Source organism: Micropterus salmoides, unplaced genomic scaffold (genome assembly GCF_014851395.1).
Source record: "Micropterus salmoides isolate LMB-PRFRI ecotype aquatic unplaced genomic scaffold, ASM1485139v1 Ms_hic_scaffold_10, whole genome shotgun sequence".
NCBI lineage: Eukaryota > Metazoa > Chordata > Actinopteri > Centrarchiformes > Centrarchidae > Micropterus > Micropterus salmoides.
Genome location: NW_024040041.1, coordinates 32,748,041 through 32,762,281, shown reverse-complemented (window position 1 = coordinate 32,762,281; position 14,241 = coordinate 32,748,041). Strand labels below are relative to the sequence as shown.

Genomic DNA, 14,241 nt, shown 5'->3' with positions numbered 1-14,241 from the left:
TTTTAAAGGTTCAGTAATTTCCTAAAACAGCTGCTCGCTGTAGTTTCTATCAAACAAACAGGAGGAAATGGTGCATTTGTTGTTGCACTATTTTCAGTGGTGGATGAATCCACATGTGGTGCTCTAGAGAGTATTTGTGGTAAGGTTTGTCAAGCTGTCAACCCCAGAGGACAAGAATGAAGGACTGCTGGACCACAACAATATCAGGCTGTGAGACACACACTGTTGACACAAAGACAAAATAGAAACCCAACGTAAATATCTCCTTCTCTTTTTCAGTTTCACTTCCTTCCCCAAAGAGGCTGCAGGAGGTGAGTCTTCCCATCGTCTCCAACAGTGATTGTAACGCTGCCTACGGTGGTAAAATCACAAACAACATGATCTGTGCCGGTGTGACCCAGGGAGGAAATGGCTCCTGCCAGGTGAGTCTGTCTGCAAAACACTCCTCAATCAACTTATAACACACATGTTTAAATCTGCACTACTACATCTATCTAAGGTGAATAAAAAGGACAGTATTTCCCTCTGAGAGCAGAAGTGTATGTATATAACCGGCCAGGTCTGATTTCTGCAGGGGGATTCAGGCGGCCCGTTGGTGAAAAATAGCGGCTCTGTCTGGGTCCAGGCTGGAGTGGTGAGTTTTGAAAAAGGCTGTGCCCTGCCTAATGTCCCACAAGGCTTCACCCGAGTGTCTCAATATCAGTCCTGGATCAAAAGCCAGATCACCACCAACCAGCCGGGCTTCGTCCTCTTTGGAACCGCTCACCTGGTTTCCTTCTCTGTTCCTCTGCTGCTGTCCATCGTACCTGTTGACGTCTACTTGTCTGTTCTTTCATAGAAAGTTTAGAGATGATTTAATTCACCAGGTTAGAGTCAAAATCTCTGTCTCTCTGTCTTGTGGTCGCATATTGTTTAACCTTTTGAGATTCATTTACTTAAAATAAGCAAAAATAGTCTTCTCCTGGAGTCAGATATTTCCGCCTGTTTCCAGTTATTCTTGTGTTGAAGAAATTTTGCAGAAAAGAGGCTGAGCAAGAACACTGCACCCTAAAGTTCAGTAATCTTTAAAGTTATCATTTATCAATAAACAACTTAAACATCATCCTAGAATTTAGTAGTTATCAAGCAAGGCATGTAGCACATTTAAACATCATGGCTAATGGCTAAATAAAAAGTCTTCAACAGTATTTAATGGACTCTTCTGTTATGTGAACTATGATTAAGATGTAAAGGTACGGTCACGTTCAGCTAGTTAGCTGAACGCAGTTAACGGGGTGGCAAACACACGAGACACCAACGTGTCCCTGAGCAAGACACTTAACCCCTAGTTGCTCCAGAGGCGTGTGACCTCTGACATGTATAGCAATTGTAAGTCGCTTTAGATAAAAGCATCAGCTAAATGAATAAATGTAAGTCTAACAAGCTTTGGGCTTAGATGCAGACACTACAAGGTAAATTCAGTTGAGTGAAGTTTTATTAAAGTTTCAGTTAAATTTTAGTGGCATCTAGTGGTGAGCGTTGTGAATTGCAACCAGCGGCTCACGGTGCATTCACATGCTCCTCGGATGGTCCCATTTCCCGTGCTGTGAAGTCCGACTTGAGTGTGTTCGTGTGCTCTTAAGTTTAAATGTGGAATCAACATGAACGCTACTACAAAGATGTGTTGGATTAACATTATCAGAGCGTATAAACAACACACAGACAGCATGTTCACTCTACATGGAAAGCAAACTAACAGTTAATATTACACACTGAGTGAAAACAGAGGCAGTCCAGAAGAAAGCAAGATTAAATCCAAACATCCAGTGGAAAACACAGGCAATGAACCAGAAATTAAACAAGCAATTCCACATCCACTCTGTCAGACACCAAGAAATGTTGAACTCGTTGTTCTGCACGAGTGGTTATAATTATGACATGTTAGTACTTAGCATTAACAAATCAGAGACCAACTACCATGTAGAGCTTTTTTCTTGCACAATAATTTAATGAATGACAGGCAGGCAGACTATAAGTGTAACCTGTAAATATATTAATATTATACTAACATTTTACTTTTTATAATATTTACTAGTTTTACCTCGAGGCAGGGGCGTTTCCAGGCTCCTGAAACATTGGGGGCTTTGCCCAGCCCAGAAATCTTTCATGTTTTCATCTGTTTTAATTATGTATAATGTATCAATACATTATTATTACTAATAATAATTAACACTGATAATATTAATTGAGTCTGGGGGTTCATTTTAATTAAGTTCTAAACTCCTGGACTTTAAGAGCTCCTGTGTTTCAGCAGGTTTTCTGTTCATGTTTAAAACTTTCTGCACATTACCAATCTCTCCCACATATCTGTGTTCTGACAACTGCAGATTAATATTTTAAGACAAAAGTAATAATATTACGAGAATAAAATCTGCAATCTAATGAGAATGAAGTTAATAATATTTTATTAAAATGTACCTGTCCCTCTGCTGTGCAGTAAGCTACCCTGCGTTATTGCTCTGCTGATATGGTAGTAGGCTAATCTCACCACAAATCCACAAAAATGTAGCCCATGACAAACGTCACTCCCGACCTATTCACATGGAACATTACATAATTACAATGGTTACAGCAGATACTTTGACGTTGACAAGGTGCACACCACAACAGCTGCTGCTGTGATACACAAACATGGGACATGGAACACCAGAGACTGTTATATTAGATAATCGCCCTGAGTACAAATGCAGAGAATTAGAAACCTTTGCCAGCAATTGGGATTTTACTCACTTCACCACAAGCCCAGACTATCTCCTATATCAGGAGCATGGCTATTGGAAACCAGCAGAAACTGACAGATCTTATCACATATGTACAGATGAAGGAGGGCTAGAGTACAGTCGAAACAGAAGTCACCTCCTTGACACAAAATAAACATACAGTACACACAGTGCAGCAACACATACCATACCTCACAGACAGGAAGAAGACAAGATCAGGACAAGAAACCTCGGGTTGTTTTGGACTTGTAAAAGCGTGTAGGCGGATCGTTGCCTTTATACAAAAAATGTTAAAGGCTGCTGATTAATGAGTTGTACTGAGAAATAAAAGTTCAACCACCACTGTACATGTAGAGCTTCAAGTTTTAAAAAGGACAAGTGCGGCGGAAACACTGAGCTTTGTTTTGATATGTGGGATTAGAATGCAAATCAAGTAATGCTACACTGATAACACGACTGGTTTATCGACAATGCTTTAAATCAGGGTTCTTAACCTTTCTGGCAGTCTGACCCCTTTCTGAGTTGAAAATATTTCGCGACGTATCAGTGCTGGCTGCCACATAATGATTGTTGTTTTTACTATTTAAAATGGATGCATCATGTCTGACTGTAGAGCTGTGTGCAGCGCATATATTCGCTCGGCACGTTCTCTGGCTCGCTCCCTCCCTCTCTCACAAACACACTGACCCGTCTGTAAATAGCCCCTCCTCTTCACGCACAGTCTCAATCAAAATATAACCATACGCTGGAGGAAGCGTTGTTGCCGGCTTTTCGGCGCAGAGAAGATTTCTGAATCAGTCCGAAGTTGAACGGTTAACGGTAGTATCATGAACACCGCTGCACAAATCTGTCCAACACAAGGCTGTCAATTTCTGAGACCCACCTTCAAATAAGTTAATAGCAAGCATGTACAGAGCCTAGCTAATAAGGAGAGCTATATTAAGAATACAGCTGGGTTGCAGAGGTTAGCACGCTGTACATTACTCCTATTTTAGCTTCATTACACTGGCTCCCAGTATGTTTTAGAATTGACTTTAAAATTCTATTGATCACTTTTAAAGCTCTTCATGGCCTCTCGCCTTGTTATATTTCGGACCTTTTAGTCCCATACGCACCAGCACGTACCTTGAGATCCTCGGGCAGAGGTCTGTTGTCTGTTCCAGAGTCTCGACTGAAAACAAAAGGGGACAGAGCGTTTGCTGTCAGGGCCCCGAGGCTCTGGAACAGCCTGCCCGAGGAAATCAGGTCGCTGAGTCAGTGAACTCTTTTAAGTCCCTTCTTAAAACATACTTTTATAGGAGAGCCTTTCCCGATCTTATTTGACTTTATTTTATCCCTTTTATTTTATTCTATTTTACTAATTTTATATAAAATTTTCATGCTCTTATCTTTTTTTTTTTTTTTTTTTTTGTATAATTCTTTACACTTGTTAAAGCACTTTGTAACTTGTTTTTGAAAAGTGCTCTACAAATAAGGATTATTATTATTATTATTATTATTACATAGCTGCTAGTCAATATCGACTGCTAGCAATCAGGAATGCACACACGCATTAGAAAACGATAATGTTTCGGGTTAAAATAACGTCCGTTAGCTCGTAAGTTAAGTAATGTTACTTGCATAACTTACACAATTTACGTAACCTACGTTACTTAAATAAAAACATTAAATGCTGACTTTTTGTTTCACACGGGAAACAAAGACCAGTCTGCTGGTTGAAGGTGACTGATTGTGATTTGTTATTATCTCATGCAGAGTCCCTTCCCTGCGTATGCTCAGTCTATGTTGTGTGCATGAGGTGCACAGGTTGCAGTCCAAGCTCATTTGAAGAAGCACAAAAAAACGGGCAAGTAGACGCAGTGGTCTGCCAAAGAAATGTTATTATCTTAATTCTTATTGTGTGTATGTGCATGTATCCTGTACTTTGTACACAGAGTGATGTAAACCCAGAGTCAAACTCCTTGTAGGCTCTGTGTACCTGGCCAATAAAAAGTGATTCTGACTCAGAAAAGTAGGCATGGCAGCAGCAGTGCAACCCTCGGGCCAAAGAAAGTGTTTCATTGGATTTGCTGGCAAAGAAGGGCGTGTGGGGCCGTTTCAAGGCGGTTTATACACTGATAAACTCCTCCGTTAATAAACTCCTCCACTGATCATAAGACGCAGTTGGTAGAGTCGCATCATGGAGGTCAAACTGTTGGTTTGTGGCGTTGTGCTCGTGGTCTTAGCAGTTACAGGTGAGTGCTTTTAAATATTGTCACCTGTTTGTTGTGTTCATAATGAAAAACAATCTAGACAGAAGAGATTGATTCTTGTGTTTCTGTGTAATTATCTACTTGTCGCCAGTTCAGACACTTCATATATTTTCATGCATGTTTTTACCTGGTTTTCTTCTCTGGACACGCCTTCTGTTCACACAGGTGAGGTAAAGTAAGCCTGAGGACAATCCAGCAGCAACATGCAGAAATATTTGAATATACTAACCCTGGCAGTCTGACTCTGTGTGTTGACGGGTGACTGATTCACAGATTTATTAGATTAATAAACCAAGAAATGCATCTGTGTGAAAAATGTGTGGTAAAACAATTTACTGAGTTTACTTAAATAAATAAAACATAACAAAGTGAATTAAAGTTGATGACTAAAGTGTCTCAGGAACACAGGAGAAACCGGTCGGTTTTGTCTTAATATGCCTATCAAACCATTTTAGTTTCATTAAGAGATTAATGGTCATCAAACACGCAGACAGTTTCCTGTAAGTGACTAAATGTATTGTTATTTGTCTTTCCTACAGGAAGCAACGCAGTTAGATGGTGAGTTATATTCTCATTTTGTTCATAGGGTCTTCTGAGTTCAAAACAGACATTAAACCCTCGACATTAATCCAGTCCAGGTTTGAAAAGCAGCTTTTAGTTACACTTTTGAACCTCCATTAGAGTGAAATTCTGTCTCTCCACAGAAGTTGCTTACGTTGTGATGAAGTGTGTTCAGACATTCATGTCCTAGTAACTTTGGTGATCCTCTGACTTCTCATCCAGCTTCCTGTCCAAAACCTCCAAAAACTGAATTTTCAGCTCCTGTTGTGCTTCCAGCAGGGGGGGGGGGGGGGAGTACAGCGCAGGAGCGGTCCAGTAAACTAAAATCTTAAAATGCTTTCAATATCCTTGCTTATTTAAACTAATGTGTGTCTGTAGATGATGATAAATCAAATTCACTGCACCAGTTGATGGGTGTCCCATACCAAACAACAACTATCTAGTCAGAGGTCACTATTCTACAGTAAAACTGCCAGAAAGTCAGACCCCAACAGCAGACCATCATGACCATCATGACCGCTCAAAACAGGCCACACAGTGTAGAACCAGGACCAAAGACACTATCAGAAAATACAGTCTGCATTATCATCTCTAATTCCTAATTGTAATCATTTCAAGTTTCAACTTTTTGTTTAGTAAAACCTCCTTTTCTCTTGCTCATGACTGTGAATGAAATGTAATCTGATTCCATAAAGCAGTTGTCACACTCTGTTGGGGAATTTTAGGGTCTCTGTAAATAATATTGAACAGTAGTGTCTAGACCTGCTCCATATAAAAAGTGCAATGAGATGCCTTTTGTTATAAATTGGCTCTGTATAAATAAAACTGAATACATTTTAAATAACACACCTGGGATTTAACACTTACCTGTGCAGGTAAAACGTCTGAATTCCAGAGTGAAAACAAATATCATCCTGATTGCAGAAAGAATCACAAAGTAGCCAACTTAAAATGAAATAATAATCTCTATTGATGTCAAAATGTGTATCAACAATAATTAATTCTCAATCTCACTGCTCATGCCGAGGCACCAGTGTTGGCTAAAAATTACATAAAATATGAAATGATATAGTGGTAATGAAATATGAAATGAATATAAATGAAATGCTAATTACAAAACTCAGAAGGTAGGAAAGTTAAGTGCATTAATCTCCACCAGCGTATGATGGACTGGATCAGCTGCTGCTGCGAGTGATGTGACGTTCAACTAACGTCAATGTTAGGAAAAGGCCTGTTTTGGGGGGGTCGAAGTTTAAATTAGGGGGTCCCCTCTAATCCCCCCTGTGATTCGAACCATGGCTTCCAGCAACATGCTAACATGCTAACAAGCTTCTTTAAATCTTTGTCTTTATTTATTGAGCACTTTTCAAAATCCATGTTTCAAAGTAACTTTCACAAGGTCAGAAAATAAAACACACATGTCGTAAAAACCCTCAGGTGTTCCAGAACCTCGGGGCCCCGACTGCAAACACTCGGTCCCCTTTAGTTTTCAGCCGACACACATATACAGATGCTTTAAAACTAGCTTTAAAACACTGTGGGCTGACATAACTTACAGGGAACAGTTGCTGTTGAGGGGTTGCTATGGATGCTGCTGCTGCTGCTGCTGCTGATACTACTGGAGGTGATCTGTGACTACAGATATTAAAACAACTACAGGATATATATTAGCTGATTAAACAATTATGTGACCATAAAAAGATTGTTGAGTGTTTGGGACCAGCTCACAGTGACTGACCTGCTGTAATACTGCAGCCACTACCAAGGCTGACTGCTGGGAGACGCTCACAGAGCTGCACACCAAGAGCTGCAGCTGCATGAATTATTATGAGCTATGGTGGAGAAAAAGTATCAACTTATAATAATACAAGAAAGATAATTTTTGATGCCTGCTGGTCGTAAAATAAGGCATGCTGGTTAGAAATCGTGTCTGACTTTCGCCGGCTCTGCAAAATGTCACCATGTCACATGACATCAATACCTCGCAGGAGCAAGGTGGCTTCAGGCGTCGAGTCCGGCGCCGCAGTTGCTTTTCTCCGCGAACAAAGTTGGAATCATCTTTTGCCTGATCTCGAGTCCTTTTTCTTTGCAAATGCTGAGAGATCTCAGCGCACAGTAAGCTCTCACAGGTAGAGGGCGTCCACTTGACAGCGTGTTTTTATATCTCGCCTCTGCAGTCGGTTGTAGCTCGCTGGCCTTAACTTTTTAGAGCCACACGAGTAGCCGAATTATCGCTTCACCAGGCATCGTTTTCTGAGCGGTATACAGGGGGAAGGGAGGAGCGATCAACTTCTCCCGAACGGCCGTCAGGTGGTCGAATGAATTTCTGACATTTCTGACAAATTTTGTCAGGTTCTCGCACAGTTGAAGCTAAACCGCGTCTGAAAGTCAACAATCTGTACAGTAAGGCGTAGTCAGTGCATCTACAATTCTCTCTGCAAAATGAATATGCCATCCTGTCCACATCTTCCAGCTCCCTGGTCGATAAACACCAGCGCCTCTTTTTTAATATTAAGTGTTTGTTGTTGTGAGATCACTGAAAATGGAGATTCTTCCTTTGTTTGTTGGGACCTTTTCTTTGAGTACTGTAGCCTATTCTTGTTTTTCAAAAATACTTTTGATTTAGTGGACAATGTTTGAGAACAGCAGCTTTCTCTGCCTCATGAGTTATGTGATAAATCTGAAATATGCAACCAGTTAACAGATAAAATATTCACATATCCATGTGATCACCCAGATGAAGGTTAGTTTTAAATTAGTTCAGTTCAATGTCCCTTGTGCACAACCATTGAAAACTTTGAAAGGCTGGAAGTAGAAAGCACGAACACCAAAACTGATAAAAATACATGGCAGCAATGGAAACCTACACGTTTCTCACCTTGATCATCTTCTTCGGGTCTGGATCAGTTTTCTGTTCTGATCTCAAGAAGTCTGGCCACTTTTAAAGCTCTTCATGGCCTCTCGCCTTGTTATATTTCTGACCTTTTAGTCCCATACGCACCAGCACGTACCTTGAGATCCTCGGGCAGAGGTCTGCTGTCTGTTCCAGAGTCTCGACTGAAAACTAAAGGGGACAGAGCGTTTGCTGTCAGGGCCCCGAGGCTCTGGAACAGCCTGCCCGAGGAAATCAGGTCGGCTGAGTCAGTGAACTCTTTTAAGTCCCTTCTTAAAACATACTTTTATAGGAGAGCCTTTCCCGATCTTATTTGACTTTATTTTATCCCTTTTATTTTATTCTATTTTACTTCAGTATCGATCTGGTCAATGAACTGAACAGCATTAACAGTGACACTATGACATTTAGTTTTCACTAACTACAACATTCTATGGGGACTCATATTGTTTTGAAATTGCTTTTTACTAGAGAACGGTAATATTAATGACGTTCACACTATCAACACTAGATTTTCATAGCCAACTAAATATCCCCTCTCCTTTACCTCAGGTTAACATAGCTACAACAAGTTGAGCAAGTAACAGTCACTAACAACAACTTGCAGTTTCATTCTGTATCACTCACTACCCTGAATCAATCTTCCTTCACCATATCTGTGTCTGTGTGTGTGTGTTGTTTGTGTGTCTCTCTGTGTGTAATAAAACACAGCCTACCTCAGGGTCCTAGTGCCTGACCACAGAATGGATGTAAATTGTGAAGCAGAGGAAACAACCAGAAGGATTTTTTAGGCCAATAAATACAAATTATATTTGTATTATTCTATAGTATTTATCAATATTCTTGCTTCTCTTTGTTGAGTAATGTCTGCACTGTAAAAAAAATTTGATCTAACAATTATTTTTCTCATTATTATTTGGGTGGTCTTAGGACAATGTTAGGGTAGCTTCAGCCCCCCTAAAATATAATCCATGGTTCACACACACACTAAGTGAATAAACAGAACCCGCAATTACTACAGCTTTATCAACACAAAGTAAATATTTAGCTGGGATTAAATAGCAATAAATGAGTGAAACTGATGCTGAAATAACTACAAAATGATGCCGATTTGTTAAACATGTGAATTCATGCTTTACCAGGTCTGTCAGCAGGACAGCAGGACAACAACTTCTAAAATGTTTGTTTTCTGAATGGATTTCGGATCGAAAGGAACCGGATGTGCTCAGGAGCTGCTGCCGAGAAGCTTGAGTGAAGATAGTGAAGATAAATCATGTTGCAATCCCAAAAACTAAAGTAAAAGCTAATTTAACAAAAACAGAGTAAACGGCATAGTTGTCTGACTACGGGTGTTTATTTGTCCAAAAGCTGCAGCGCACAAATTATTCTTTGTGATTTCTTGTCTGAAATCTCATTAGGCCAAAATAAGAAGTTTGACGGTGTCCCTCCTGCACACTGATACCCATCAAATGTTTGCAAGGAACAGAGGTGCTTTGAGAAACATGCTAATGTCAGCATGCTCACAATAACAATGCTAACATGCTGATGTTTGTGCATGGTTCACCAATTTAGTTTAGAGTGTTAGCATGCTAACATTAGAAAAAAGAGTACAGCTGAGGCTGATGGAAATGTCTTTAATTCTGCAAATATTTAGACATGAACCAAAGTGTTGCACACCTGATGGATAGATGGAAAGTCAGAGGATCACCACAGTTATTAGAGTTCATCCTGAGGGGAACATGAAGGGCTGAAACACTTTTCATGACAATCCATCCCATAGTTGTTGAGACATCCAGACCAAAGAGCTGGACAGACAGACTGACAGGATCATCTTTAGAGCCGAGCTCATGCTGGATTAAACAAATCCACACAGATGATGGCACCCAGAGAGAAACAATACTGTGAACAAACTGGACCCAAAAACATGAATATACATGAACTCTGACTGTCTCCCTCCAGTTTGTGGCGCTGCACCGCACAACAGCAGGATCGTAGGAGGGGCGGATGCTCCTCCCGGGTCGTGGCCCTGGCAGGCCAGTCTGCAGAGCAACGGATTTCATTTCTGTGGAGGCTCCCTGATCAACAAACAGTGGGTCCTGACTGCTGCTCACTGTTTCAACAGGTGAGCTCTGATCCTGTCACATGACTTCACCTGTACAATCACAGTGAGCTTGTATAGCAATAAAGAGAAAATTAAATGAGGGTTTAGCAGTAAACCACATTAAAACCACTCATCATGTTTTTCTTTATGTTGTTAGTAATAACAGTCAGACACCATTACAGCTGTTTCAGGTCATTTGGTCCACAAGAGATATTTCTTTGTGCAGCAAAGTTTGAGCATAACAACCAAAATAAGCACAATAAGAAAATTAAAGACACTGACATTCCTGCTGCTATTATAGAGAACCTAAGCCCCCCCCCTTCCACACCAATGTGACCTTATTTACTTTATAGCAGTTTGTTGTAAAACAGTAACATTTCGTTTTGTATGAAACCGCTTGATGAATTCTTGTGATCTCATCTTGCACAGTATACGTCACCAACATCACTTATCACTTTTTTAGGGATAGTTTATTCTAAAATTCACACACAGACAGCACCAGTGTCCATCACATATTTAAACATGTTGTCTTTTCTGCTTCTCAGTACCCTCCCTGATCTCACCGTTAACTTCGGTCTTGATGCCCTAAAGTTGTCGAATGCAAACGGGATGTCCCGGACTGTGTCCCAGATCATCAAGCATCCGAACTTTAATCAACCCACGCTCAATAACGACATAGCCTTGCTGCAGCTGTCCTCACCTGTTAACTTCACCAACTACATCAGACCTGTGTGTCTGGCGGCGAACGGCAGCATCTTTAATGCTGGGACGACCTGCTGGGTCTCCGGATGGGGGAACATCGAAACTAACAGTGAGGATTTAAATTCATTTGACAATCATTTTTAAATGTTTTGTTAATTGTGAATGATTGTATGGATGAATTTAGTTTTTATTGTTGTGTTTTGCAAACGAAAACACCAAAAGACACCACACATTTACAGTCCCCTCCGAAAGTCTTTGAACGGTAAGGAAAATTCCTTTGTTTTTCACTGAAGACATTTGGGTCAAAGATCAAAAGATGAGTAGCAAGAGTTCAGAATTTCAGCTTTTATTTCCTGGTATTCACATGTAGATGTGTTAAACAACTTAGGACAACTTAAAATTTGCCTTACTGTTCCAATACTTTGGAGGGGACTGTGTATAAACCAGAACAAGTACAGAGGAGATGGACATCAAGATGACGTCATTAAAAAGCCCAAGTAAAACCTAAAAAAGCCTCTTTTGGTACTAAAATGTCACCAATTTAATTTTGCTATTAAAGAGTAAATGGAGATGCAATTAAGGAAAATTTATTTTCATCACCATCAAAACCATCATCCAACTCATTATAATGCAACAGAATATCTTCTAATACATCTGTAACTGTACATTTGATATAAAGAAACTAATATACAACAGTTATTACACAATTTTTCAAAAATATACCAGGCGAATGTCCATGTTTTGGCCATATTTACTGTTTATCTGTTCACTTTTATTGGGAGTTTTTTTCAAAACACTATTTTCTCCAACCATGTTCCAAATAACATATAGCTTCCAAAACATTGACATATTCATATAAGCAGTCAATATTGATCAATATTGCTGTGACCAAAAGCACTCCCCTGCTTTACAGGCATAGAACTTGAGAACAGAACATCCTTCTGGGCTGGAAATGGGCTCATTGTCTTCGTATTGAGCAGACGAATCGTTTAGTATATTGTTTGTGTAGCTCCTATGGGTCAGCCTATAGATGGTGACAAAGACCATCTGTTCCAAAGCAACACATTTTGACGAGGGAAACAAAACCTAACCGCTCAGGGATTGTGCAATGCCAAGATGGTGGCCCGGGCGATATTTTCACACACACAAAACATCTGTTTTTGGATTGAAAACAGCGAAAACGGCAAAAGTTAAGTCAGTGGTTGTAACTGTATATGTATGTGTTATTGTTATCCAGCCATAACTCTGTGAGTTTTGTTATTTGAGTGATATGAGTTACTATGATGATACTGTGATATGAGCTGATCAGAGCTGGAGCTGAGCTTTCTTTAGAGAGGTCGGACTGCGGTGTGGGATGAGATGAGAAATATCTGGATGGCAATAACTGCAGCCATGTACAATGATCACAGAGTGATTTATGTTGTTGACATTTATGTATGTATTTAGATGCTTTGTGTTTGATGTGTGTTTGGTATGATGATCTAGCTGAGCCTCCTAGGTTCACTGAGGTGTGTGGCATGCAAAGGGTAAGGTGACCAGATTTCAGAAATGAAAACCGGGGACATTTTGGTTGGTGGTCAGTATGTTATTAAAAAATATAATGTTTTTATATATGAAATAAAAAAAGGGGGACAATTTCGGTCTTATAATCTATCAAAATAACTCTTCTGAATGAAATCAAGTAATTTTGAAGCAGAATCTACCTTTCAGTCAATAAGTCACTTTCTGGCAAGTGGAATACTGCGTTACGTGGTTTGTATTGACCATATTTTATATATAACTAAGCATTAAGTCATGGTAATTATAGGCTTCATTTCGTTTTCCAACTATAAACAATGATATTAGACATAGGCCTACCAAACACATAATGTTATTCATTTGGAAAGAACAGGCTTTGTCTATGATCATGTAGGTTAAATGCCATGCCTACTGTTAAAGTATCACAAAGACTATACCACGGACATAAAGTTATGTTTATTTGCACGTTCTGTTAGTTTGATCCAGATAAAAGCAGCTGTACATGTCAAAAGACTGGATTATACAGAATTAACAAGCAGCGCGTGCTCCCGCGGACGGCAATCAAAAAACTGCAGACTCGCTTTTCATCACGACACCTGTATGCTCTGCTATCCAGTCTTTCTGGCCAAGTAAAACTGATTTCAGGTCTGTTAATACCTCATACAGTCTATGATTAGCACACAGGTAAAAACGGAGCTCCAGACGGGGGAAGGCCACCAAATCCGGGGACTGTCCCCGGAATACGGGGACGTCTGGTCACCCTAGAATAAGGTGACAAAATACTAGGATCAGACACACTTGAATTTTTGGGGCAAAAATCGATTGTCCTGCCCCGTATGCAGTTAGTCAGGGCTTAACATTGTAAGGGTCATTTTATAATATAATGTTTAAAGGAAAAGGTGTTTGATGTTTTGTATTTTTCTTACTGTCAAGATATCCCATGAAAAGACTCAAACCAGCAACATGTCAGTCCGTCTCTCAACACTGTCTGACTTCCTGTCTGTTGCTCTCAGCTCCGAGCCTATTCATTCCTTCTGAAGACGTAAATCTTCACAGACATACAGTTTAATAATAAATTTTATTTATAATGCACTTTACATTTCAGGGAAATCTCAAAGTGCTACAGCAACAAGGGGTTAAAAACAGTTCCAGAAAATAACAATCGCAATAAAACACCGTAACAAAAGATTTAAAACCATGACTGTTAAAAGGCCTTTTGAAATAGAAAAGTCTTTAGGCCCTTCTTAAAAACCTCCAGAGTTTGTGGGGCCCTTAGGGGCTCTGGGAGGGCATTCCCCCATGGTGGAGAGTTTAGTCCTTGGTTGGTGCAGGCAGTGGGTAGAGGTGGAGGAGCGGAGGTTTCTTAAGGTGGTGAGTGGGGTGAGGAGTTCACTGAGGTAGGCAGTGGCAGTTCCATGTATGCACTGGTGGGTAAGGAGACAGATTTTATATTGA

The 14,241-nt window shown here is 40.1% G+C and overlaps 2 protein-coding genes across 2 annotated transcripts in view; both read left to right on the top strand.

The window, feature by feature from the left end:
- The window catches only part of LOC119918107, a 29,017-nt gene extending 27,830 nt beyond the window's left edge, over positions 1-1,187 (top strand). Inside the window, exons 14-15 of the mRNA XM_038738649.1 lie at positions 280-422; positions 575-1,187. Coding sequence (XP_038594577.1) covers positions 280-422; positions 575-838 — 407 coding nt within the window. The 3' untranslated portion in view covers positions 839-1,187. The remainder of the gene's footprint in view (positions 1-279; positions 423-574) is intronic.
- An 8,998-nt stretch (positions 1,188-10,185) lies between these two features.
- Positions 10,186-14,241, top strand: part of LOC119918099 (transmembrane protease serine 9-like) — a 59,382-nt gene continuing 55,326 nt past the window's right edge. The window contains exons 1-2 of the mRNA XM_038738636.1: positions 10,186-10,587; positions 11,112-11,377. Of these exons, the coding sequence (XP_038594564.1) occupies positions 10,400-10,587; positions 11,112-11,377 (454 nt within the window). The 5' untranslated portion in view covers positions 10,186-10,399. The remainder of the gene's footprint in view (positions 10,588-11,111; positions 11,378-14,241) is intronic.